This window comes from Lipotes vexillifer, unplaced genomic scaffold (assembly GCF_000442215.2).
Source record: "Lipotes vexillifer unplaced genomic scaffold, Lipotes_vexillifer_v1.1 scaffold159, whole genome shotgun sequence".
In the NCBI taxonomy this organism is placed as follows: domain Eukaryota; kingdom Metazoa; phylum Chordata; class Mammalia; order Artiodactyla; family Lipotidae; genus Lipotes; species Lipotes vexillifer.
The window spans coordinates 3,537,553-3,556,227 of NW_006770589.1; the positions used below are offsets into that span (position 1 = coordinate 3,537,553).

At 34.9% G+C, this 18,675-nt stretch overlaps 1 protein-coding gene and 1 non-coding gene across 5 annotated transcripts; one reads left to right on the plus strand and one right to left on the minus strand.

Moving 5' to 3' along the window:
- Window positions 1-580: 580 nt before the first annotated feature.
- Window positions 581-17,981, plus strand: PLK4 (polo like kinase 4). Of its 4 annotated transcripts, none has more exons than XM_007446254.1 (16): window positions 581-848; window positions 1,514-1,609; window positions 2,333-2,428; window positions 2,510-2,624; window positions 4,826-5,852; window positions 6,599-6,705; window positions 8,606-8,973; window positions 9,996-10,100; window positions 10,474-10,576; window positions 11,782-11,931; window positions 12,832-12,965; window positions 13,061-13,152; window positions 13,303-13,450; window positions 14,234-14,374; window positions 15,836-15,942; window positions 17,353-17,513. In XM_007446254.1, exons 1-16 carry the CDS (start codon window positions 819-821, stop codon window positions 17,453-17,455), a joined length of 2,922 nt encoding a protein of 973 aa, XP_007446316.1. In that variant the 5' UTR covers window positions 581-818; the 3' UTR covers window positions 17,456-17,513. The 4 variants fall into 4 exon arrangements, with proteins under 4 accessions (XP_007446316.1, XP_007446319.1, XP_007446318.1 ...); XM_007446257.1 differs by having other exon boundaries at window positions 583-848; window positions 8,837-8,973; window positions 17,353-17,981; XM_007446255.1 differs by lacking the exon at window positions 581-848 and adding an exon at window positions 931-1,052 and having other exon boundaries at window positions 17,353-17,495.
- TRNAE-UUC (transfer RNA glutamic acid (anticodon UUC)) lies at window positions 8,363-8,435 on the minus strand. The gene has a single exon. It is a non-coding gene; the product is annotated as a tRNA-Glu (tRNA).
- Window positions 17,982-18,675: the final 694 nt, after the last annotated feature.

Sequence of the window (18,675 nt, forward strand, 5' to 3'; positions counted from 1 at the left end):
TCCCCTGCATCGGCAGGCAGACTCCCAACCACTGCGCCACCAGGGAAGCACGTCGGAGGTCTGTTTTGATCAATACATTATCGCACGTGTGTGAGAACTCTCAAATGTGTTATTCTACAAATGGCATTATAATTAATAGAAATTTACCAAAATAAATAATGGAGTCCATTTTCTTAAAGCACCGTATCCATTCATTACAGATATGAAAAACTGGAGTAAGCACAGAGGTGTAAATGGGTGGTTAAGTCAGGTACTGACTTTTTTCCCCCATGCTGCTCCGTCAAGTTTAAGCATTTGGAATTCAAAAATTGTTTTAAACCCTTTACAGAATTGGTAGAAGTAGCTTTTCAGACCGTGAAGTGAGTAACTGACCAGTTGTGAATATCTCATATCTTAGGCTACCTTTTTTTATCCGTCTTGCGCGGGTCTTCCAAGAGCCGAACTGCCAAAGCTCCCAACAAAGTTCTAGGCCGCCGAAGCACTTCCGGTCCTCGGCCCGGAGGCAAGCGGATAAGGAGCGTGCCACGCATGCGCGCCCAGGCGCAGCCTCTGCGGAGCGCCCCGCCTCGTTACGTCCAGTCCAACCTCGCTAGAACGGCAACCGGCGGGAGTTTTTCAAAATGGGAGGGCGGAGGCGCCGCCCAGGCCTCGGAAGGTGCCCGGGAGACCTTTCGGTGGCTGTGGTGTCGTCGCCGGGAGCGGCGGCCTAGAGAGCCGAGCCTGATGGACGCCAAGACACGCTGCCTACTTGGAGCGCTGCCTCGAAAGGACTGCGTGAAGGGAGTTAATCCGGGGAGCACGGACCGCGGCCTGGAAATATGGCGACCTGCATCGGGGAGAAGATCGAGGTGAAAAGACTCGGCAGTCCTCAGTAGGGCGGGTGGGAGTCGGAGTGCCGGGACTCGTCGACACCCTGGCAGGAAGGGGATAGAGCGCAGCTAACGGCTGTAGGTTGGACGCCGGAGTGCTTTGGGAGGGTTCCAACCACCGGGGGCCCGGCTGTTTGAGGGCGGAGCGGCCCGCCCCTCTGAGACGCGGGGATGGTGGGACAGGTGTGTTGCTAGCGGCCCCGCCCTTCTGTCCCTAGACACCGCGGCTGCATGTCAGCGATCCCGCCGGAGCTGCCGCGCTAGAGCAGGGCAAGGCTATCTTCCCCTTTTCCAAGGGGATGGCGGTTACCTACGGCGGGAGTTGCGGCGGGATTCCGTTCAGGGCCTTAGCTCTCGGGGTCTGGCTGGAGGTGGGACGAGGATGCTGAGGCTACGCTGAGGCTGAGGAACCAGATCATTAGGGTGCTCTATCCAGAGACCAGCCTGGAAGCTCAGAGACCCGCAAGGCGTCAACATGCTGTCCACCCCAGACACCTGCTGTATCGAGGTGTGATACCTGATTGAATTTTTAATGCAAATTCTCCTCCCGATCCATTTTAGCCTCTTTTTTCCAGCCCCTTCCTATTTTTCTTCCTTTCTGCGTCGAAAATCATTACACATATTCTTTAATTTTAACTTTTAAGGATTTTAAAGTTGGAAATCTGCTTGGTAAAGGATCATTTGCTGGTGTCTATAGAGCTGAGTCCATTCACACTGGTTTGGAAGTTGCAATCAAAATGGTAAGAATATGTTAATCAGTTTCTCACTTCTACTTTGCAAGTAACTTGAGATGTTAGAAACTCCTTACCTGCCAGCCTTTTCTTTATGCTGTAAAAAACCCATTGCTTAGGCAGAAGACAGTAGTTCCAACAGTTAAACTTAAGGATCTCTTAGGAGATCCTTAACCATGCTTAAATAAGTGTTCTATCTTTACTCATGTTCATTAGATTTGGTATCTGTTCTAATTATACGTACTTAGAGTAATTGGTAGCAGTCAAAGAACAAACAATAATTTGTTTATAATAAGAAGAATACACTCTGCACAGCTCTGTATTACACTGTAAAAAGCTAAAATACTATTCTTGATTGTTAGAAGTCAGTCTAATAGGGGTAACATAAGGAAATTAAGAAACACCTAAACCAGTAGGAAAAGGGAAGATTTGTTTTAAAGCTTTGCTAAATTTTATTTGTTGTTATTATCATAGATATGATGGTTGAGCTATTAAATTCTCTAAGTTGGTAGAGTGTATTAGAAAGCATTGGGCAAGTTTATTGAATGTCCACCCTGTCAAGCACTTTGCTAGGTGCATGGGGAAAATAGACTACGAAATAAATTGATCTCAAAAAGAAGATAAAAGAACTTAAGAATATTTTAAAGTATACTTTCTCTTTTCAAAGTTAACATGACAACTTCACATTTGAAAGTTTATCATCAACATTTAAACCTCTCATGTTATTTTTAGATAGATAAGAAAGCCATGTACAAAGCTGGAATGGTACAGAGAGTCCAAAATGAGGTGAAAATACATTGCCAATTGAAACATCCTTCTATCTTGGAGGTAAGATACAAATTTTATAAAAGTGGCCAAGGGCATTGAATTTTTCTGTATTATAATTTATTATGCCCTTTTACATTTCAGCTGTATAACTATTTTGAAGATAACAATTATGTGTACCTAGTATTAGAAATGTGCCATAATGGAGAAATGAACAGGTATCTAAAAAACAGAAGAAAACCATTCTCAGAAAATGAAGGTAGGCTGTGCTTCTTTTTTTCTTTCATTTTTCTTAAAAAAAAAATTGTTTTTGGAAAATACAAATTTTACTCTTTGTAGTTTTGAAGAATGTACTGTTTTATAATATTTAGTAAAACTGTTTCAATTATTACTTTGGGCTATAAAAAGAGATTTTCCCCCCCCAAATTAAGAAAGTTGTTAATTCATATAAATAATTCAGGCATTACAGAAGTAAAGTAGAAGAAGAAATTTGCTATCCATCTTTTGCCAAAACAGCATTTTAAATTAAGTCATTGGTCACAGTTGAATGTGTATCTTTTCAAATTTAGAGAAAGCTTTTTAGGATGCTGTTGATGACTATAAAGTAGTTTCTAAGTCAAACACAGTACCTGTTGAAACCATTTATTATAGAAAATGTCAAACACTTAAGTTGAGACAGTAATATAATGAGCCCCTATGAACTTACCACTGAGCTTCCAAAACTATCAACTCATTGTTTCATCTGTACCCTTCTTATTCCCCCAATTCCTCAGAGTATATTGAAGCAAATCATAGACATCTTTTTATCTTTAAACAATGCAGACTTTAAAAAAAAAAAAAAGTAAGCACAAAGTCACTATCACACCTAATAATTCCTTACTGTCAAACACATTGTCGGTTTCAGCTTCCCCAGTTTCTTATAAGTAACTTTTTTTACAGTTCAGATCAGGATCAAGTAAGGTCTGTATATCATCACACAAATGATTGTTTTCAAATTACCTTACCCTGCTAACTGACATTGCAGGCTAAGATTGAAAGCTAAGAAAGGTGGTTGCTGATAGGCTTTTTGTCCGTTTGATCTATATTTAACCCATTTGGAAAACAATTCGGTCATATGTGTTAAGAGTTAAGGAAATGTTCATATCCTTAGACTGAAAATAAGAACATAATACATAATAAGAAAATAAATTCATATACATATTTATGATGAGTACTGCATTTTTCATAATACTGTATAATAGTAAGGCCTTCTTAAATAAGACAACTTGCAAAACATAGGAAGGAAATGAATTACCAATTTGACTAATTAAAATTAAGAATGTGTATGACAAAGGATACTGTCAACAAATTTAAAAGTTAAAGATAGGAAGAAAATATTTGTATAACAAATGGCTGTCCAATTAATATTTAAAATATAAGGCATGCCTTAAAAGAAAAGATAATTGTATAGGAAAATGGACAGGGGGTATAAGCAGACTGTTCACAGAAGAGAAAGTATAATTGGCCAATAAACATACGAAAAGATGCTCAAAATCAGTAGTAATCATAAGAATGCCAACTAAAATAATGAGTACCATTTTTTTACCCATTGGATTGAGACAACCTAATTTCAACAAGGATATGCTTGAAAATAACAGCCTTTTGGAGGGCGATTGGCAAGGTATTAAAATACTAAATTTTATCTTTGAATCCAGTGATTCTACTTCTTGAATTTACCATAATGAAGCACCCCATTTTTATGCACAAGAAAACAAGCATGTACAAGAATGTTTATTGCTATATTTTTTTATAATCTTGAAATGACCCAAATATTAATCAATAGCAGTTTAATAAGATGGAGATCTATGTGTACTGACATAGAAATATCTCCAAGAAATATTGTGAAGTGGCAAAAAAAAAGTAATAAACTATATTTTTACACCATTTTTATATTTTAAAAACATTTATTACAGTGTATTTCTATAGATTTAAGTGTACATAAGCACATGGAAGAAAAGTTTAAAAGAATATATATAAACTGTTAATAGTGACTGCTCTTTAGGAGGGTTTGAGAGGACATCAAAGGAAATTCAGCTTGCTTTTCTTTTTTTCTCTTTTTTACAATTTGAATTATTTATGAATTGTTTAATTATAAATATTTTCTCTTTCTATGGACTTCTGGTTACCCTAGTTAACTCTGGTCACTCCCAGTTCCTAATAAAATTAAGCTTCCCTTAACTGTATTTAGAAAACTCATTAGTTGGAAAGGACAGAGTTTAAAAGGAGTGCCTAGTTGTCTTAATAGGAATTATTAAAGAATATTATGAAATTATCAGAGTGGTATTTTGGCTGGTAAAACTAAGCTACAAACCAGCTTACTAATTGTCATACTGGCATATGTACTTGGGTTTCATAATGTATTCTAAATATTGAATCTTCAGATTTTCTAAATTGTAAGTTTTAATTTTTGCATTCTAACAGCTCGACACTTCATGCACCAGATCATCACAGGAATGCTGTATCTCCATTCTCATGGTATATTACACCGGGACCTCACACTTTCTAACCTCTTACTTACGCGTAATATGAACATCAAGATCGCTGATTTTGGGCTGGCCACTCAATTGAAAATGCCACACGAAAAGCACTATACTTTATGTGGAACTCCTAATTACATTTCCCCAGAAATTGCAACTCGAAGTGCACATGGACTTGAATCTGATATTTGGTCCTTGGGCTGTATGTTTTATACGTTACTTATTGGAAGACCACCTTTTGACACTGACACCATCAAGAACACGTTAAATAAAGTTGTATTGGCAGATTATGAAATGCCAACTTTTTTGTCAAGAGAAGCCAAGGACCTTATTCACCAATTACTTCGTAGAAATCCAGCAGATCGTTTAAGTCTGTCTTCAGTATTAGACCATCCTTTTATGTCCCGAAATTCTTCAACAAAAAGTAAAGATTTAGGAAATGTAGAAGACTCGATTGATAGTGGACATGCCACAATTTCTACTGCAATTACGGCTTCTTCCAGTACCAGTATGAGTGGTAGTTTATTTGACAGAAGAAGACTTTTGATTGACCAGCCACTCCCAAATAAAATGACTATATTTCCAAAGAATAAAAATTCAAGTGATTTTTCTTCTTCAGGAGATGGAAGCAGCCTTTATACTCAGTGGGGAAATCAAGAACAAGAAACCAGTAATAGTGGAAGGGGAAGAGCAATCCAAGAGGCAGAAGAAAGGCCACATTCTCGATACCTTCGTAGAGCCCATTCCTCTGATAGATCTGGCATCTCTAATAGTCAGTCGCGAGCGAAAACGTATACAATGGAACGATGTTACTCAGCAGAAATGCTTTCAAAATCCAAAAGATCAGGAATAGATGAAAATGAAGAAAGATACTCATCCACAAACAGCAATGCTAATATTCTTCACTTCTTTAAAGAAAAGACATCCAATAGTTCTGGATCTTTTGAAAGACCTGATAACAATCAAGCACTGTAAGAATAATTCTATCAAAAAGCATTTTACTTTTCAATAAATATTGTATTAGCACAAACATGAAGCTGCATCTAACTAAGGGTTACCTTTTTTCTAACCTTGTCAGATATTCCTGGGGCACTTTTAACTATGACTTCTGTTGTTTAATAGGAAGAGAATCAGAATGATGATTTTGAATTGTGGTTAAGAATCTCTTAAAATGAGTGTATGTGCTTATGAATATATTTGTAGTATGTGTTTAATACTTGGGAATTTCTAGTGTCATTTTAAATTTTATATGAAGCAGGTCTCCAGTGCAATGTATCATATATTAAACATGTCTGATTCCTAAAGTACTCTTAACAGTAACTGTACACACACACACACACACACACACACACACACACACACACAGAAGGAGAAGTTGACCCTAAGTGATGAGTAATCATATTGACTGCTTCTCACATGAAGGCAAGCTTTTAGTGACTAGTGTTTTTCTTTTTCTGATCTTTGATTTTTATGTTTAAATTAAAAGAGGACAGTAGCCATATAGAAATGTTGTCACAGTGCCATGGGCATTTTGGCATGGGAATTTAGCTTCATAGACACAATTTAGTTATGCAAATGTTGGGTTCTACAGTTAATGTAAAACTTTTTAGGTATTCATATCAGAAGAGAGCTCCCTTTTTTAGTGTTTTTTTATCTTAAAAGGTTACTACCTGATAATTTTTTATTAGTTTATGGGAAATTTTTTTTCTTTGTTTAGCTCCAATCATCTTTGTCCAAAAAATGGAAAAACTCCTTTTCCATTTCCAGACCAGACAGCTCAGACTGAAATGGTGCAACAGTGGTTTGGGAATCTGCAAATAAATGGTGAGTTTTTAATGGACTATTTAATAAAAAGTTAATGACTTGGCCACTTACCAAGCATTGCAGTTTTCTATTTGGGTTTTCTTGAGAAAATAGTACATTTTCAATAAACTTTTACAATAATAGTAATAATTACTGTTAACACAGTTTGAGTATTTACTGCATCAGCCACTGTGCTTAACATATATTATTAACTTATTAATAATTCTCACAGAAACCATATGAGGAAGGTACTATTATTAGCCCTGTCTTACAAATGAGGAAATAGTAGTACACAAAGGTTAATTTGCCAAGCTGCACTGTCCATAAATACAAGAGAGAGGAGTCTAACCCAAGCAGTCTGGCTCAGAGACTTTACTCTTAACCCCTCCGCTCTTGCAGCCTCTCTGTAGTAAGTACCTACTATCATTGCCTATAAAATAATCAAAAGATGGTTGACTTTATTTTTAAGTAGAAGGTGATGTGGACCATCATTGTGTACCAATGGGACCTCACATACACTAAAATACACAGCTACTAAAACCTAAACATTTTTAAACAGCTTTCATCCAAGTCATTATTTTACTTATAGATACAGAGTTTGAAAGTTAAACGTTTCTCATTATTGAACATGACATTCACAGAAGGTGGGCTGGAAAATAATGATGGAAAAAAGAGGATAAAAAAGAAACATGGAGAGGAGGACAATTTTTTACTAAGTATCATGTTACCTCAGACAAAGTGCGTGTTATGGCTGTAATTTAAGCAGAGAGTTGTTATGTCACCTCAAGAGTCTATTTTTTTCATGTATATTATTTTCAGGGGCCCAAAAGAGAATTAATCTTCTCATGTGTACTTGTTAAAGATGATAATTCAAGTTTATGTTTTTTAAAACTACAGAACTGCCATGTGCTTAATCTTGCACTTAACCTTCTATTGTGTTTATAGATACTTTTATTTGGTAACATGGACATGTCTGAAGTAATCTTGTTTATAATACTCTAGTAGTGCTGCTACAATTTTAAAGTATATTATTTGATGTAAGATATTTTCTGTCATAATGGGAGTTATGGAGGGAGGCACTTAAAAGTCATTTAAGGGGAAAGCTGAGATACAGATTTTTATAGTTTAGCATTAGAAAAATTGCCTTACAAAGTTTTATATAGTCTAATCATTTTAAGGGCTTTTAAAAAAATAATGTTCCCATGTGAACTCTAAAACTAAATAAAATTTAAATGGGTAAAGTTCAAGAACTGTTTTAGAAATGTGGGTACAAATACATTTGTAATATTAAGTATTAATAGTAAACCTATTTCATATATTTTAGAGTGTTTTGGTTTTAGTTGCATATTTTGTAAGTAAAGATGAAATAGTCCTTAGCTTAAAGAGTGAATTTACATGTTATGTAGAATGATTACCTGGGAACTCCTCTCAAATCTGTATTTGTTGCAGCATTTGCAGTTGCTTTAGTATTAGTAGGTGACCCTAGGTGACTAGTTTTTTCTTTGATTGAAAAATTAATTTCATATTAATATCTTTTCTTTCTTAGTCGTAGACTAAAGGTATTCCTTCACAGGCTGGCATAAAATGTCCTTTTAAAGTCACTATTTTATTATGCCATATCTTTTTGTTTTTTTGTTTTTTTTTTTTTTGGCTGAGCCGTGCAGCTGTGGTATCTTATTTCCCTAACCAGGGATTGAACCTGGGCCCTTGGCAGTGAAAGTGCCAAATCCTAACCACTAGACCACCAGGGAATTCCCTTATGCCGTATCTTAAACTGAAAAATTACAAGCTTTTTTTTTTAAACTAGATTTCTTTTGTTCCTCAGGAAAAAATAATGCTGTTGTAACCAGCATGACATTGTTTTGTGTAGACTTGACTTTTTAATTATTCACTAAATTGCTTTATTCTGTGTATATTATAGCTCATTTAAGAGAAACTACTGAGTGCAACAGCATTAGCCCAAACAGAAATTTCCAGGGCCATCCAGATTTGCAGGACACATCAAGAAATGCCTGGACTGATATAAGAGCCAAAAAGAGCCCTCATGCTTCTGATAATGCTCATTCTGCAAAACAGTTGAATACCATGAAATATATGACTGCATTTCACAGTAAACCTGAGATAATTCAACAAGAATCTATTTTTGGCTTAGATCCTTCTTCTGAACAAAGCAAGACGAGGGGTGTGGAGCCACCATTGGGTTATCAGAAACATACATTACGAAGCATTACATCTCCTTTGACTGCTTACAGGTTAAAACCAATCAGACAGAAAACGAAGAAGGCTGTGGTATGTCTATTATTTTTCTAAATCACTGGATGATATTTTCCTTGAGTATATGGTCTCTGGTATCAAACATAATGATCTTTTCAGTTCCCTATAATGTCCCTGTATTTTTGATACGTACTTGATAAACTCACTTAAAAGAGACTGGGTGTTTATGGAAAAATAGCTGTTGTTTCCTTCTGGGTACTTTAAGAATGGTGAATTGATAGTAATTTTTGAATGTTAAATTATTGATAATGAAAAACATTTAAAAGTAATACTGGGGCTTCCCTGGTGGCGCAGTGGTTGAGAGTCCGCCTGCTGATGCAGGGGACACGGGTTCGTGCCCCGGTCCGGGAAGATCCCACGTGCCCCGGAGAGGCTGGGCCCGTGGGCCATGGCTGCTGGGCCTGCGCGTCTGGAGCCTGTGCTCCGCAGCGGGAGAGGCCACAACAGCGAGAGGCCCGCGTACCGCAATCACAATCCTAATAACTAAGTTAATATTTAATACTATCTTTTGCTTTTGTTTTCATTGTTTCTACATTTAATCTAGTCTCAAAAAGACAAACTAGAAAATATAACTTCTTTTAACATCTGAAACTATTTAAAGAAAAGGAGTATGCACAAAATTAAGTGTAGCATTTTTTTTTTAATGTCATGTGTGCATTGGGAATGGTAATTTTGATTTTTTAATTCTGTCTTCATCCTGTTTGTCCCTGTTTTCCCTTTCACCCAGTCTTGCCTTTATTTGGCGTGCTGTTGTCTTTTCAAGCCCTTAAATTCTCCACCCTACCTTCTGCTTTCTTTCTGCTCACTCGTTATCATTTCACACTTCATTATACCTTCTTTCCTTTGCTCCTTATGTTTCACAGTTGTGCTGAAGTGCACCTGTGGTCTAGACAATTGCAGTGAAGCGGCTATTTGATTTTTACTTTAATTTTTGTTTCTGCCATGGTTAAGTACTTTTCTCTTAACTAATATGTACATCAGAACTGTTCTGGTAAATAAGAGAATTGTTACTGGTTTTAGTTTTATTTTTTTTTTAGGTGAGCATACTTGATTCAGAGGAGGTATGTGTGGAGCTTCTAAAGGAGTATGCGTCTCAAGAATATGTGAAAGAAGTTCTTCAGATATCTAGTGATGGAAATATGGTAATGTGGATTTCCTTTATTATCTTGCAGCTTCATCACTTAAGCATTTAGCATTCCATTCGTTCTATAATGATATTTAAAAAACAATTTTTAGTCACTTTTCCTGATATGATAGTATCTCTGGAATTCAAAAACTAAAATAGCATACTACATACATTTAAATAAATTAGTGTGGTGTAAAAAATAATTATAACCAGGAACAAAATCTAAACTTTAGGCTTAAGTTTAAAAAGCAAAAAAATTACTTTTAGAGAATATTTAGCATTTTCAATAAAAATAATATACATGTGAGCTCTTTTTATAATTTTAGTAACAAAATATAGTGCTCTAACTTAATGGCATATAATCAGAATTCTTAAAAATTTTTTGCCAGATCACTATTTATTATCCAAATGATGGAAGAGGTTTTCCTCTTGCAGATAGACCGCCCTCACCTACTGACAACATCAGTAGGTACAGTTTTGACAATTTACCAGGTATGTAAATTTACCAGGGAATACATTTAGATAATGGATTTATATATACATTAATTCTATACTGTGGGTATCATAAATTGTAAATATTTTGGCTTCAGTCGGGATGCAGGTTATGTTCTTATAACTTTATATCTGGTGAGATGTGCTATACCTTACTAATCCAATGTTTAGTCATATTCTGTGTTATAATGTTATTTTATTGTTTACTTAAGTAAAAACTAACTCTAGAATATTAGTCATGTGTCACACAAGTATAATTTGTACACTTGTATAGTTACAGTTTGTCTAGAATCATGTTAAAAATTCAACATGAAGTATCTGGTTTTTGACTTTTGAAATCATTACTGTGCTACATAATGATCACTTGTAATTGTGGTTAACCAAATTTGGCTCCCAGTTTAGCTTCTGGATATTATGAATTGGGAAATTAAGTACTGAGTAGTAAGACTTCCCTCAGGTAACTTAGAAGCAAATAAGAGAACCTATCTAATCTAACTCTGTTAGAAATTAAGACACGTAGACAAGACTATCAAATATTATAAATGACCATAGTTACAGGGAACTGCTAAAATTTACTACTCCATGTTTTACTAATATAAAAAGTGCTATATTTCTTTTCCTAAAGTCATTTGGTTCTGATATCTCAGGTAGAACTCTTCTCATTTCATTTATTAAAACTTTCCTGGAGTCATTATCTTACTTTTAATGAGTCAGTGATTCAAAGTAAGAGATTTTTTAAATAATCATGAGACTGGGACTTCCCTGGCGGTCCAGTGGTTAAGACTTCACCTTCCAACGCAGGGGGTGCGGGTTCTATCCCCTGGTCGAGGAGCTAAGATCCCACATGCCTCATGGCCAAAAAACCAAAACAGAACAGAAGCAATGTTGCAACAAATTCAATAAAGACTTTAGAAATGGTCCACATCAAAAAAATCTTTAATAAATAATCATGATACTAATCATCAGATTTTGTTATATACTTCTTAGGAATTTTATTATACTGTCTTTAGTTTTCATTAAAATAGTAGACTTACATCTCAAATATTTTTATTTGGGTAATGGGACTGTTAACTTTGGGTAATGGGATTATTAACTTTCGACTTGAATTTTTGAGGAAGAGTAGAAATAAATGTTAGACTGTTATGGAATTTATGTCAACACTTTATTCCCTAACGTTAGGTAACTTTTTTGTTTTCTCTCCCTAGAAAAGTACTGGCGAAAATATCAATATGCTTCCAGATTTGTGCAGCTTGTAAGATCTAAGTCTCCCAAAATCACTTATTTTACAAGATATGCTAAATGTGTTTTGATGGAGAATTCCCCTGGTGCTGATTTTGAGGTTTGGTTTTATGATGGTAAGTGCCATTTAGAAATGGTAATTTTTTTCCCTATAGTTTGTAACTTAGTAATTGTGGGGGTTTTTGGTTTTTTGTTTTTTGTAAATTCAACACAGTGAGATTTATTTATTTATTTTATTTATGGCTGCACTGCATGGCTTGCGGGGCCTCAGTTCCCCGACCAGGGATTGAACCCAGGCCACAGCAGTGAAAGCTCTGAATCCTAACCACTAGACCACCAGGGAACTCCCCAACACAGCGAGTTGTGTGTGTGTGTGTGTGTGTCTGTGTGTGTGTGTGTGTATCCATACATAAAAATTATACAGCACAGTATATGTCAAATGTTAATCAAAATTTATATATACTTGCTTATAAACAGTTTATTCTCTAATACATATATTAATTCTCTTTCCCCTTTTGGCTCCAGTTTAACAACATTCTGATTGATATTATAAAAAATAACATGAAATAAACAATATCCTGTTTCTTACTAAATGGACACATACCAAATTTTTAGAATAATAAATATCACAAAAGGATAAGGTTGAACCAGAGAATTTTGTCTTCTAAATCTATAAAGATGTTTACTTTTTAATCTGTAAAGTTTCCTCCTTTAAGGGACACATAGTACATACACTCACACAGTACACATAATTATAGCTGTCCTTCACTTATGTTTTTGTATGAGAGTAGTGGTTTTTTAAAAATATAAAAGTATCAAACTTAAGCCAGTTATATGCAGAAAAGAAAAATGGCCTATATTTTTTGAATACTACTTTGAGAGCCTCATTTTATCAATGGCCAATAAGTGAATGTAAATGTTACCTTGATCTGTCATTATGTACTGGGGTATGATAATGAATATAAATCTAGTAATATTTAAAGAAATAATAAAGGGTTTTCTGCTTAATTTTTAAGGAGCAAAGATACACAAAACAGAAGATTTAATTCAGGTGATCGAAAAGACTGGCAAATCTTACACCTTAAAAGGTGAAAGTGAAGTTAATAGCTTGAAAGGGGAAATAAAAATGTATATGAACCATGCTAATGAGGTATGTACCGATTTTTAGTAGGTTTTTTCTTACCAATTAATAATAATGCAAATGACATAGATGAAGTAATGACAGAAAGCACTCTTTTGAAATAGGGCCACCGTATTTGTTTAGCACTGGAATCCATAATTTCAGAAGAGGAAAAGAAAAGTGGAAGTGCTCCCTTTTTCCCAATAATTGTAGGAAGGTAAATGTTTGAAAATTTATTAAATATGGCTAAAATGTGTAGAAATTTTTTTAAAAAAAAAAAGTTTACTGTTTACATTATGAACATTCTTTTGTTTTCTATAAATTGAAAGCTTTAAAAGAATGTATTTGACATATCTTTCTCCTTCAGAAAACCTAGTAGTACTAGTTCACCTAAAGCCTTAACACCTCCTCCTTCTGTGGATCCAGACTATCCAATGAGAGAGACACCGTCTCTGAATAGAATGATCATAAATAGTGCAGCTTCTCCAAAACAGGCACCAATACTTAATCCTTCTGTAAGTAAATATATGTCACTTCTATACTTTAAACTCTTCAATGATTGCCTAATGTCCTTGATATCAAACTAAAACACCCTACTGTGGCCTTACTATCACCTAGTACTTTTCAGTCTCATCCTGAGCTACCCCACACTCTCTGTGCCTAGTTCCTTGATTAAGCCAAACTCTCAGGGCCTTTTCACATGCTCTTCACTTGACCTGGAACTCTTTTCCCGAACCTCTTAATGGCTAATTCTTTCTCATCTTTCAGGACTCAGTTTAAATATTACCTCAGCAAGGCCTAACCTGACTCCTCTGGGAAAAAGCTAAATACATTAACATATATATTGTTTAATTTTTACTAGTAAAATATCATTAACTGCCTTAATATCCATGATAGAATCATGGTTAAACAAACTTATATTTTTACTCAATGAACTATCATGCCAATAAAAACTATATAGCAATGTAGTAAAATGCAAGATTAAAGAAATAGATCTCTGTGTATATGGGTATGTGTGTATTCACACACACAAACATACATACTATATTTGCAGCTATGAAAAATTATACCTTGGGAAAAAAAGACAAAAGAAATCTACCAAAATCAAAACAGTAGTTGTATGGGTTTTTTTCTTATTTTATACTTTTCCAATTTTCTGTAATGTGATTGTATTTTTTTAATTTTGTCTTTTAAAAATTAATTTAAGATAATGAAAATCGGGTCATCATCTACTTTTGCTGAAGTTGGCTTATTAGAATGCTAAGGAATAATATCTTCCTTTCTTTTATTGTTTGTAGATGGTTACAAATGAAGGACTTGGCCTTGCAGGTGCAGCTTCTGGAACTAACAGCTCTCCTAGTAGTCTAAAAGATTGTCTCCCTAAATCAGCACAACTTTTCAAGTCTGTTTTTGTGAAAAATGTTGGTTGGGCTACACAGGTGAGAAGTTAGATTTCTCTTTGCAAGACAGTTTTTACACCTTTTTTGCATTGATTATATCATTAATAATTTTCACATTTTTTTATTTGTATACAGATGGAAAGACTCTAGATATTGTTAACAAATTGCCTGCTAGGGCTTAGGTGACCTGTTCTTGCCATTTTTTTTAAATTAATTAATTTATTTTTGGCTGTGTTGGGTCTTCGTTTCTGTGTGAGGGCTTTCTCTAGTTGCGGCAAGCGGGGGCCACTCTTCATCACGATGCGTGGGCCTCTCACTATCGCAGCCTCTCTTGTTGTGGAGCACAGACTCCAGACGCACAGGCTCAGTAGTTGTGGCTCACGGGCCTAGTTGCTCCGCGGCATGTGGGATGTGACCAGACCAGGGCTCAAACCCGTGTCCCCAGCATTGGCAGGCAGATTCTCAACCACCGTGCCACCAGGAAAGCCCTTGCCATTTGTTTTTAAAGTAGAGGTCATGATGATGGCTAAACATTAGGATTTGAGAATGCCCAGGGCATTGTAAGTTTTAGAAAGTATTTGTAATCTATATTAATAGAGTAACTTTTATTTGGCAGAAAAGAATTTTTGCATTCAAAAATTAGGTCTACATTGAGTTTCAAACTTAAAGAATTTTATGTAGGTGTAAACTTAGATTTGTATATTTTTTGAAAGCTTGAACTTTGGAGATGTTTGAGCACAGCACATGTAATTTTTACTTACCAGTAAAGTAAAATACAGCCTAGTCCTTTACGGGGGGTAGGAAATATCGGGAACTCAGCATTTGTTGAGTACATGCTATGTGGTACCATGTTTTCCACATACATTGTCTCATTTCCCAAAATAAAACCTAGTAAAGTTGATGTTATCTCCTTTCATAGATAGTAAAATTATGGCTCATAATGGATGGTTGACTTGCACATTCCTACTAGTTAGTTTGCAGAATCTGGATGTAAACCCAGGTCTATTTGATTCCAGTGTCCATGTCTTCTCTGTACTCTGTTTGGAGTGGCACATTGTAAACATCAGTGACTAAAGAAACCAATTTCAAAAGCAAAGATGTAACATTCTTAAGCAGAATAGAAATTCTTTTGGCCTAAGAACATTGAGGGAAATTCTAATTTAAGAAAGTGTTGCTTGGTTATTTCCTAAATCTCTTCTTGGTTAGAAATACTATGGGAAAGGAAAAAAAAAACTTGCTCAGATATCCTAGTGGAAATGAATGGGAAACAGGATTTATGTAGAATAATTTTAATTTATGATGCCCTATCCATTAAAGGAATAATCTGAAAAAGATTATGAATATTCTCAAATGTTACTACCATCACAGCCCCAAATTTGTAGTTACCTGAAGGGTTGTTTTGTTTTCTTTTTAAACTATATGAAAATCCTTTTAAACATGAGTACCTTTTAAGAACTTCATATCCTCTGTAGTAATTTTGCTTGCTTATTACTTTTCTAGTTAACTAGTGGAGCTGTGTGGGTTCAGTTTAATGATGGGTCCCAGTTGGTCGTGCAAGCAGGAGTGTCTTCTATTAGTTATACATCTCCAGATGGTCAAACAACTAGGTAAGTTCTTAAAATACTGGTTGAGATTCAGCTCTTTGCTCTAATTTTGTTTTATCTATATGATGAGATAAATGACTTAATAAAGTTACTATTTTCATGTTGACAAAGTTCATATTATTATTTAAACTGTTAAATATTCATAGCAGCTCATATAGTCTTTAATGCATATTTTATGAGTATTTACAGGAATGCAGGGTAATTGGTATGGATTATCCACTCCAAGTGGTTAGATTCCTTTAGCCTTCTTATTCCTTCAGTCTAACTAGGTTGGCCCTTTTCATAAGTAATGGACTTCTAAGTTCAAATATACTTAGATAATTTACATAAAAGAACATAGAAACAAGGAAGCTTTCTTTTAAAAGGTAACCAGATTATTTTTCCCAAATGAAAGGCTGTATCCCCTGATCTAATGTAAAGTGATTAATGTTAAAAGACTTTTTTGAATGTATATATTCATTCTAAATGAGGATGTATGCCAGGCTAATAAGTATGCTAACAAGGAGGATCTGGGAATAGTAACAGTAAGCAGTAGTTTGGTCTCCACATTTCAAACCATAACTTACTAAAAAGAGGTAGGGTGCCGACAGTGCCAGTACAAACACGCTACTTTATGAAAAGTGCATATTGTATAGAAAATACTTAGTACAAATATAATTTGTGGATATCTACCAACTGCTTTTGTGTGTATATATGCAGTACCATCATTTAAAGAACTCATAAAGTGAGAGGTTTTGTTAAATCAACTCTTTCAAATGATCCAGAAAGTGGAAAGATACAGATATAAAATGGGTAGAACCCATGTTCAGAAGATAAAAGTTTAGATTTTACTTGATATGGTCATTTGGAAATTTTTAATATTTAATAGAAATGTATTTATAATGTGTTTAGCTTAGTATTTTCTTTAAATTAGGGTCTTCAATTTAATGAAGAATCCAGATTTTCAGCTTGCTTTAGAAATTATAAAGTCTGTTTAAGTTTTTTGACCTAATTTTCTTTTTATTATTTAAATACATTTAGAAATTGGTCTATTTTAAAAGGAAACAGGGACTTCCCTGGTGGTCCAGTGGTTAAGACTTCATCTTCCAATGCAGGGGGGTGTAGGTTCAATCCCTAGTTGGGGAGCTGGGATCTCACATACCTCGCAGCCAAAGAACAAAAACATAAAACAGAAGCAGTGTTGTAGCAAATTCAATAAAGACTTAAAAAAAAATGGTCCACATCAAAAAAATCTTTAAAAAATAAGGAAACAAATTGAGTATGCTTAAGTATCTAATAAATAATTTTGTATGATCTCTCTGAAGTGCCTTTGCCATTGAAGAATTACTGAGAAATATAATGTGACTTTTGGTACTCTTACAAACCAAGTGACTTAAGTTATAATTTTATCTTTTTCTCTTTTGCTTCACTTAGGTATGGAGAAAATGAAAAATTACCAGAATACATCAGACAGAAATTACAGTGTCTTTCTTCCATCCTTTTGATGTTTTCTAATCCAACCCCTGGTCTTCATTGATTAAAGCTCCTTTTATATATGTATATGTTTAATAAATAACGTTTTTGTTGGCTTTCAAGTAAAGTGACTTTTTTCATTTTAAAAAACTTCTTCAGAAAGCCTGTCTATAAAAGAGATTTTAATGTATACCATAACAGATGTATTCTAATGAGAGAACAAAGCAGAATGAAACTTGAGTCACTTACAAAATATGGTCGTAGACTAAAAGAGGACACCTAACTTTGCTCTTACAACATATACTCCTAAAATTACTGTGTTCACATATTTGTATTGAACAGTCTTTTAAAGCAAAAATATAAATGGTGTGTGGTATATTTGTGCTCTTATTTTTTTCCCTACTTCTTAGACATGTTAAGAATCATGGATAAAACATGCTGGAGTTTCTGAATTTTGAACATGTAAATAATGTGTATTTATGTTACAAGTAACATATGTAAACATGTACATTTGTTTTATATTTATTTTTGTAGCACTAGTTTGTGATGAAACATTTCTGAAAATGCATTTTATTAAAAAATAATAAATACAGTGTTACTTTATCTTTTGATTTATTTAATTAAATACTTAATTTAGGGACTTTCCTGGTGGTGCAGTGGTTAAGAACCTACCTGCCTATGCAGGGGACATGGGGTTAAATCCCTGGTCCGCAAAGATCCCACATGCTGCGGAGCAACTAAGCCCGTTCACAACTACTGAGCCTGAGCTCTAGAGCCCGCAAGCCACAACTACTGAGCCCGCATGCTGCAACTGCTGAAGCCCGCACGCCTAGCGCCCGTGCTCTGCAACGAGAGAAGCCACTGCAATGAGAAGCCCGCACACCGCAACGAATAGTAGCCCCCGCTTGCCGCAACTAGAGAAAGCCCGCGTGCAGCAATGAAGACCCAATGCAGCCAAAAGTTTTTTTTAAAAAAGAAAAATATATAATTTAAAATAATTTACATAGTAAACTCATTTTTAGTTTTTTTGCCTGTTTAAGACCCAATTAAATTTTTTAAATTAATTTTTCAAATGGTAAGTACATTGTTTTTCTACCTTTATCTGAAAATATCTGTATATTTTAATGATAAACATTTTAACATTGAAGACCTCAACAATGCAATTAACTAAAATGAGGAAAAAGAATATTTGATAGTGGGACAGCAATTCTTAATGAAATACTCAAGGTAAAATAGGAATAGAATGAAACTACTTAAATATAAAGACTGTTAATGCTTCCTGCT

What these genes read in the sequence shown, in the direction of transcription:
- PLK4 (XM_007446254.1), top strand. Translation starts at nt 819, where the DNA reads ATGGCGACCTGCATCGGGGAGAAGATCGAG. An exon ending in TATCTAGTGATGGAAATATG is followed by an intron (nt 10,101 to 10,473) that starts GTAATGTGGATT and finishes ATTTTTTGCCAG; the next exon opens with ATCACTATTTATTATCCAAA. An exon ending in TGAGGTTTGGTTTTATGATG is followed by an intron (nt 11,932 to 12,831) that starts GTAAGTGCCATT and finishes TTAATTTTTAAG; the next exon opens with GAGCAAAGATACACAAAACA.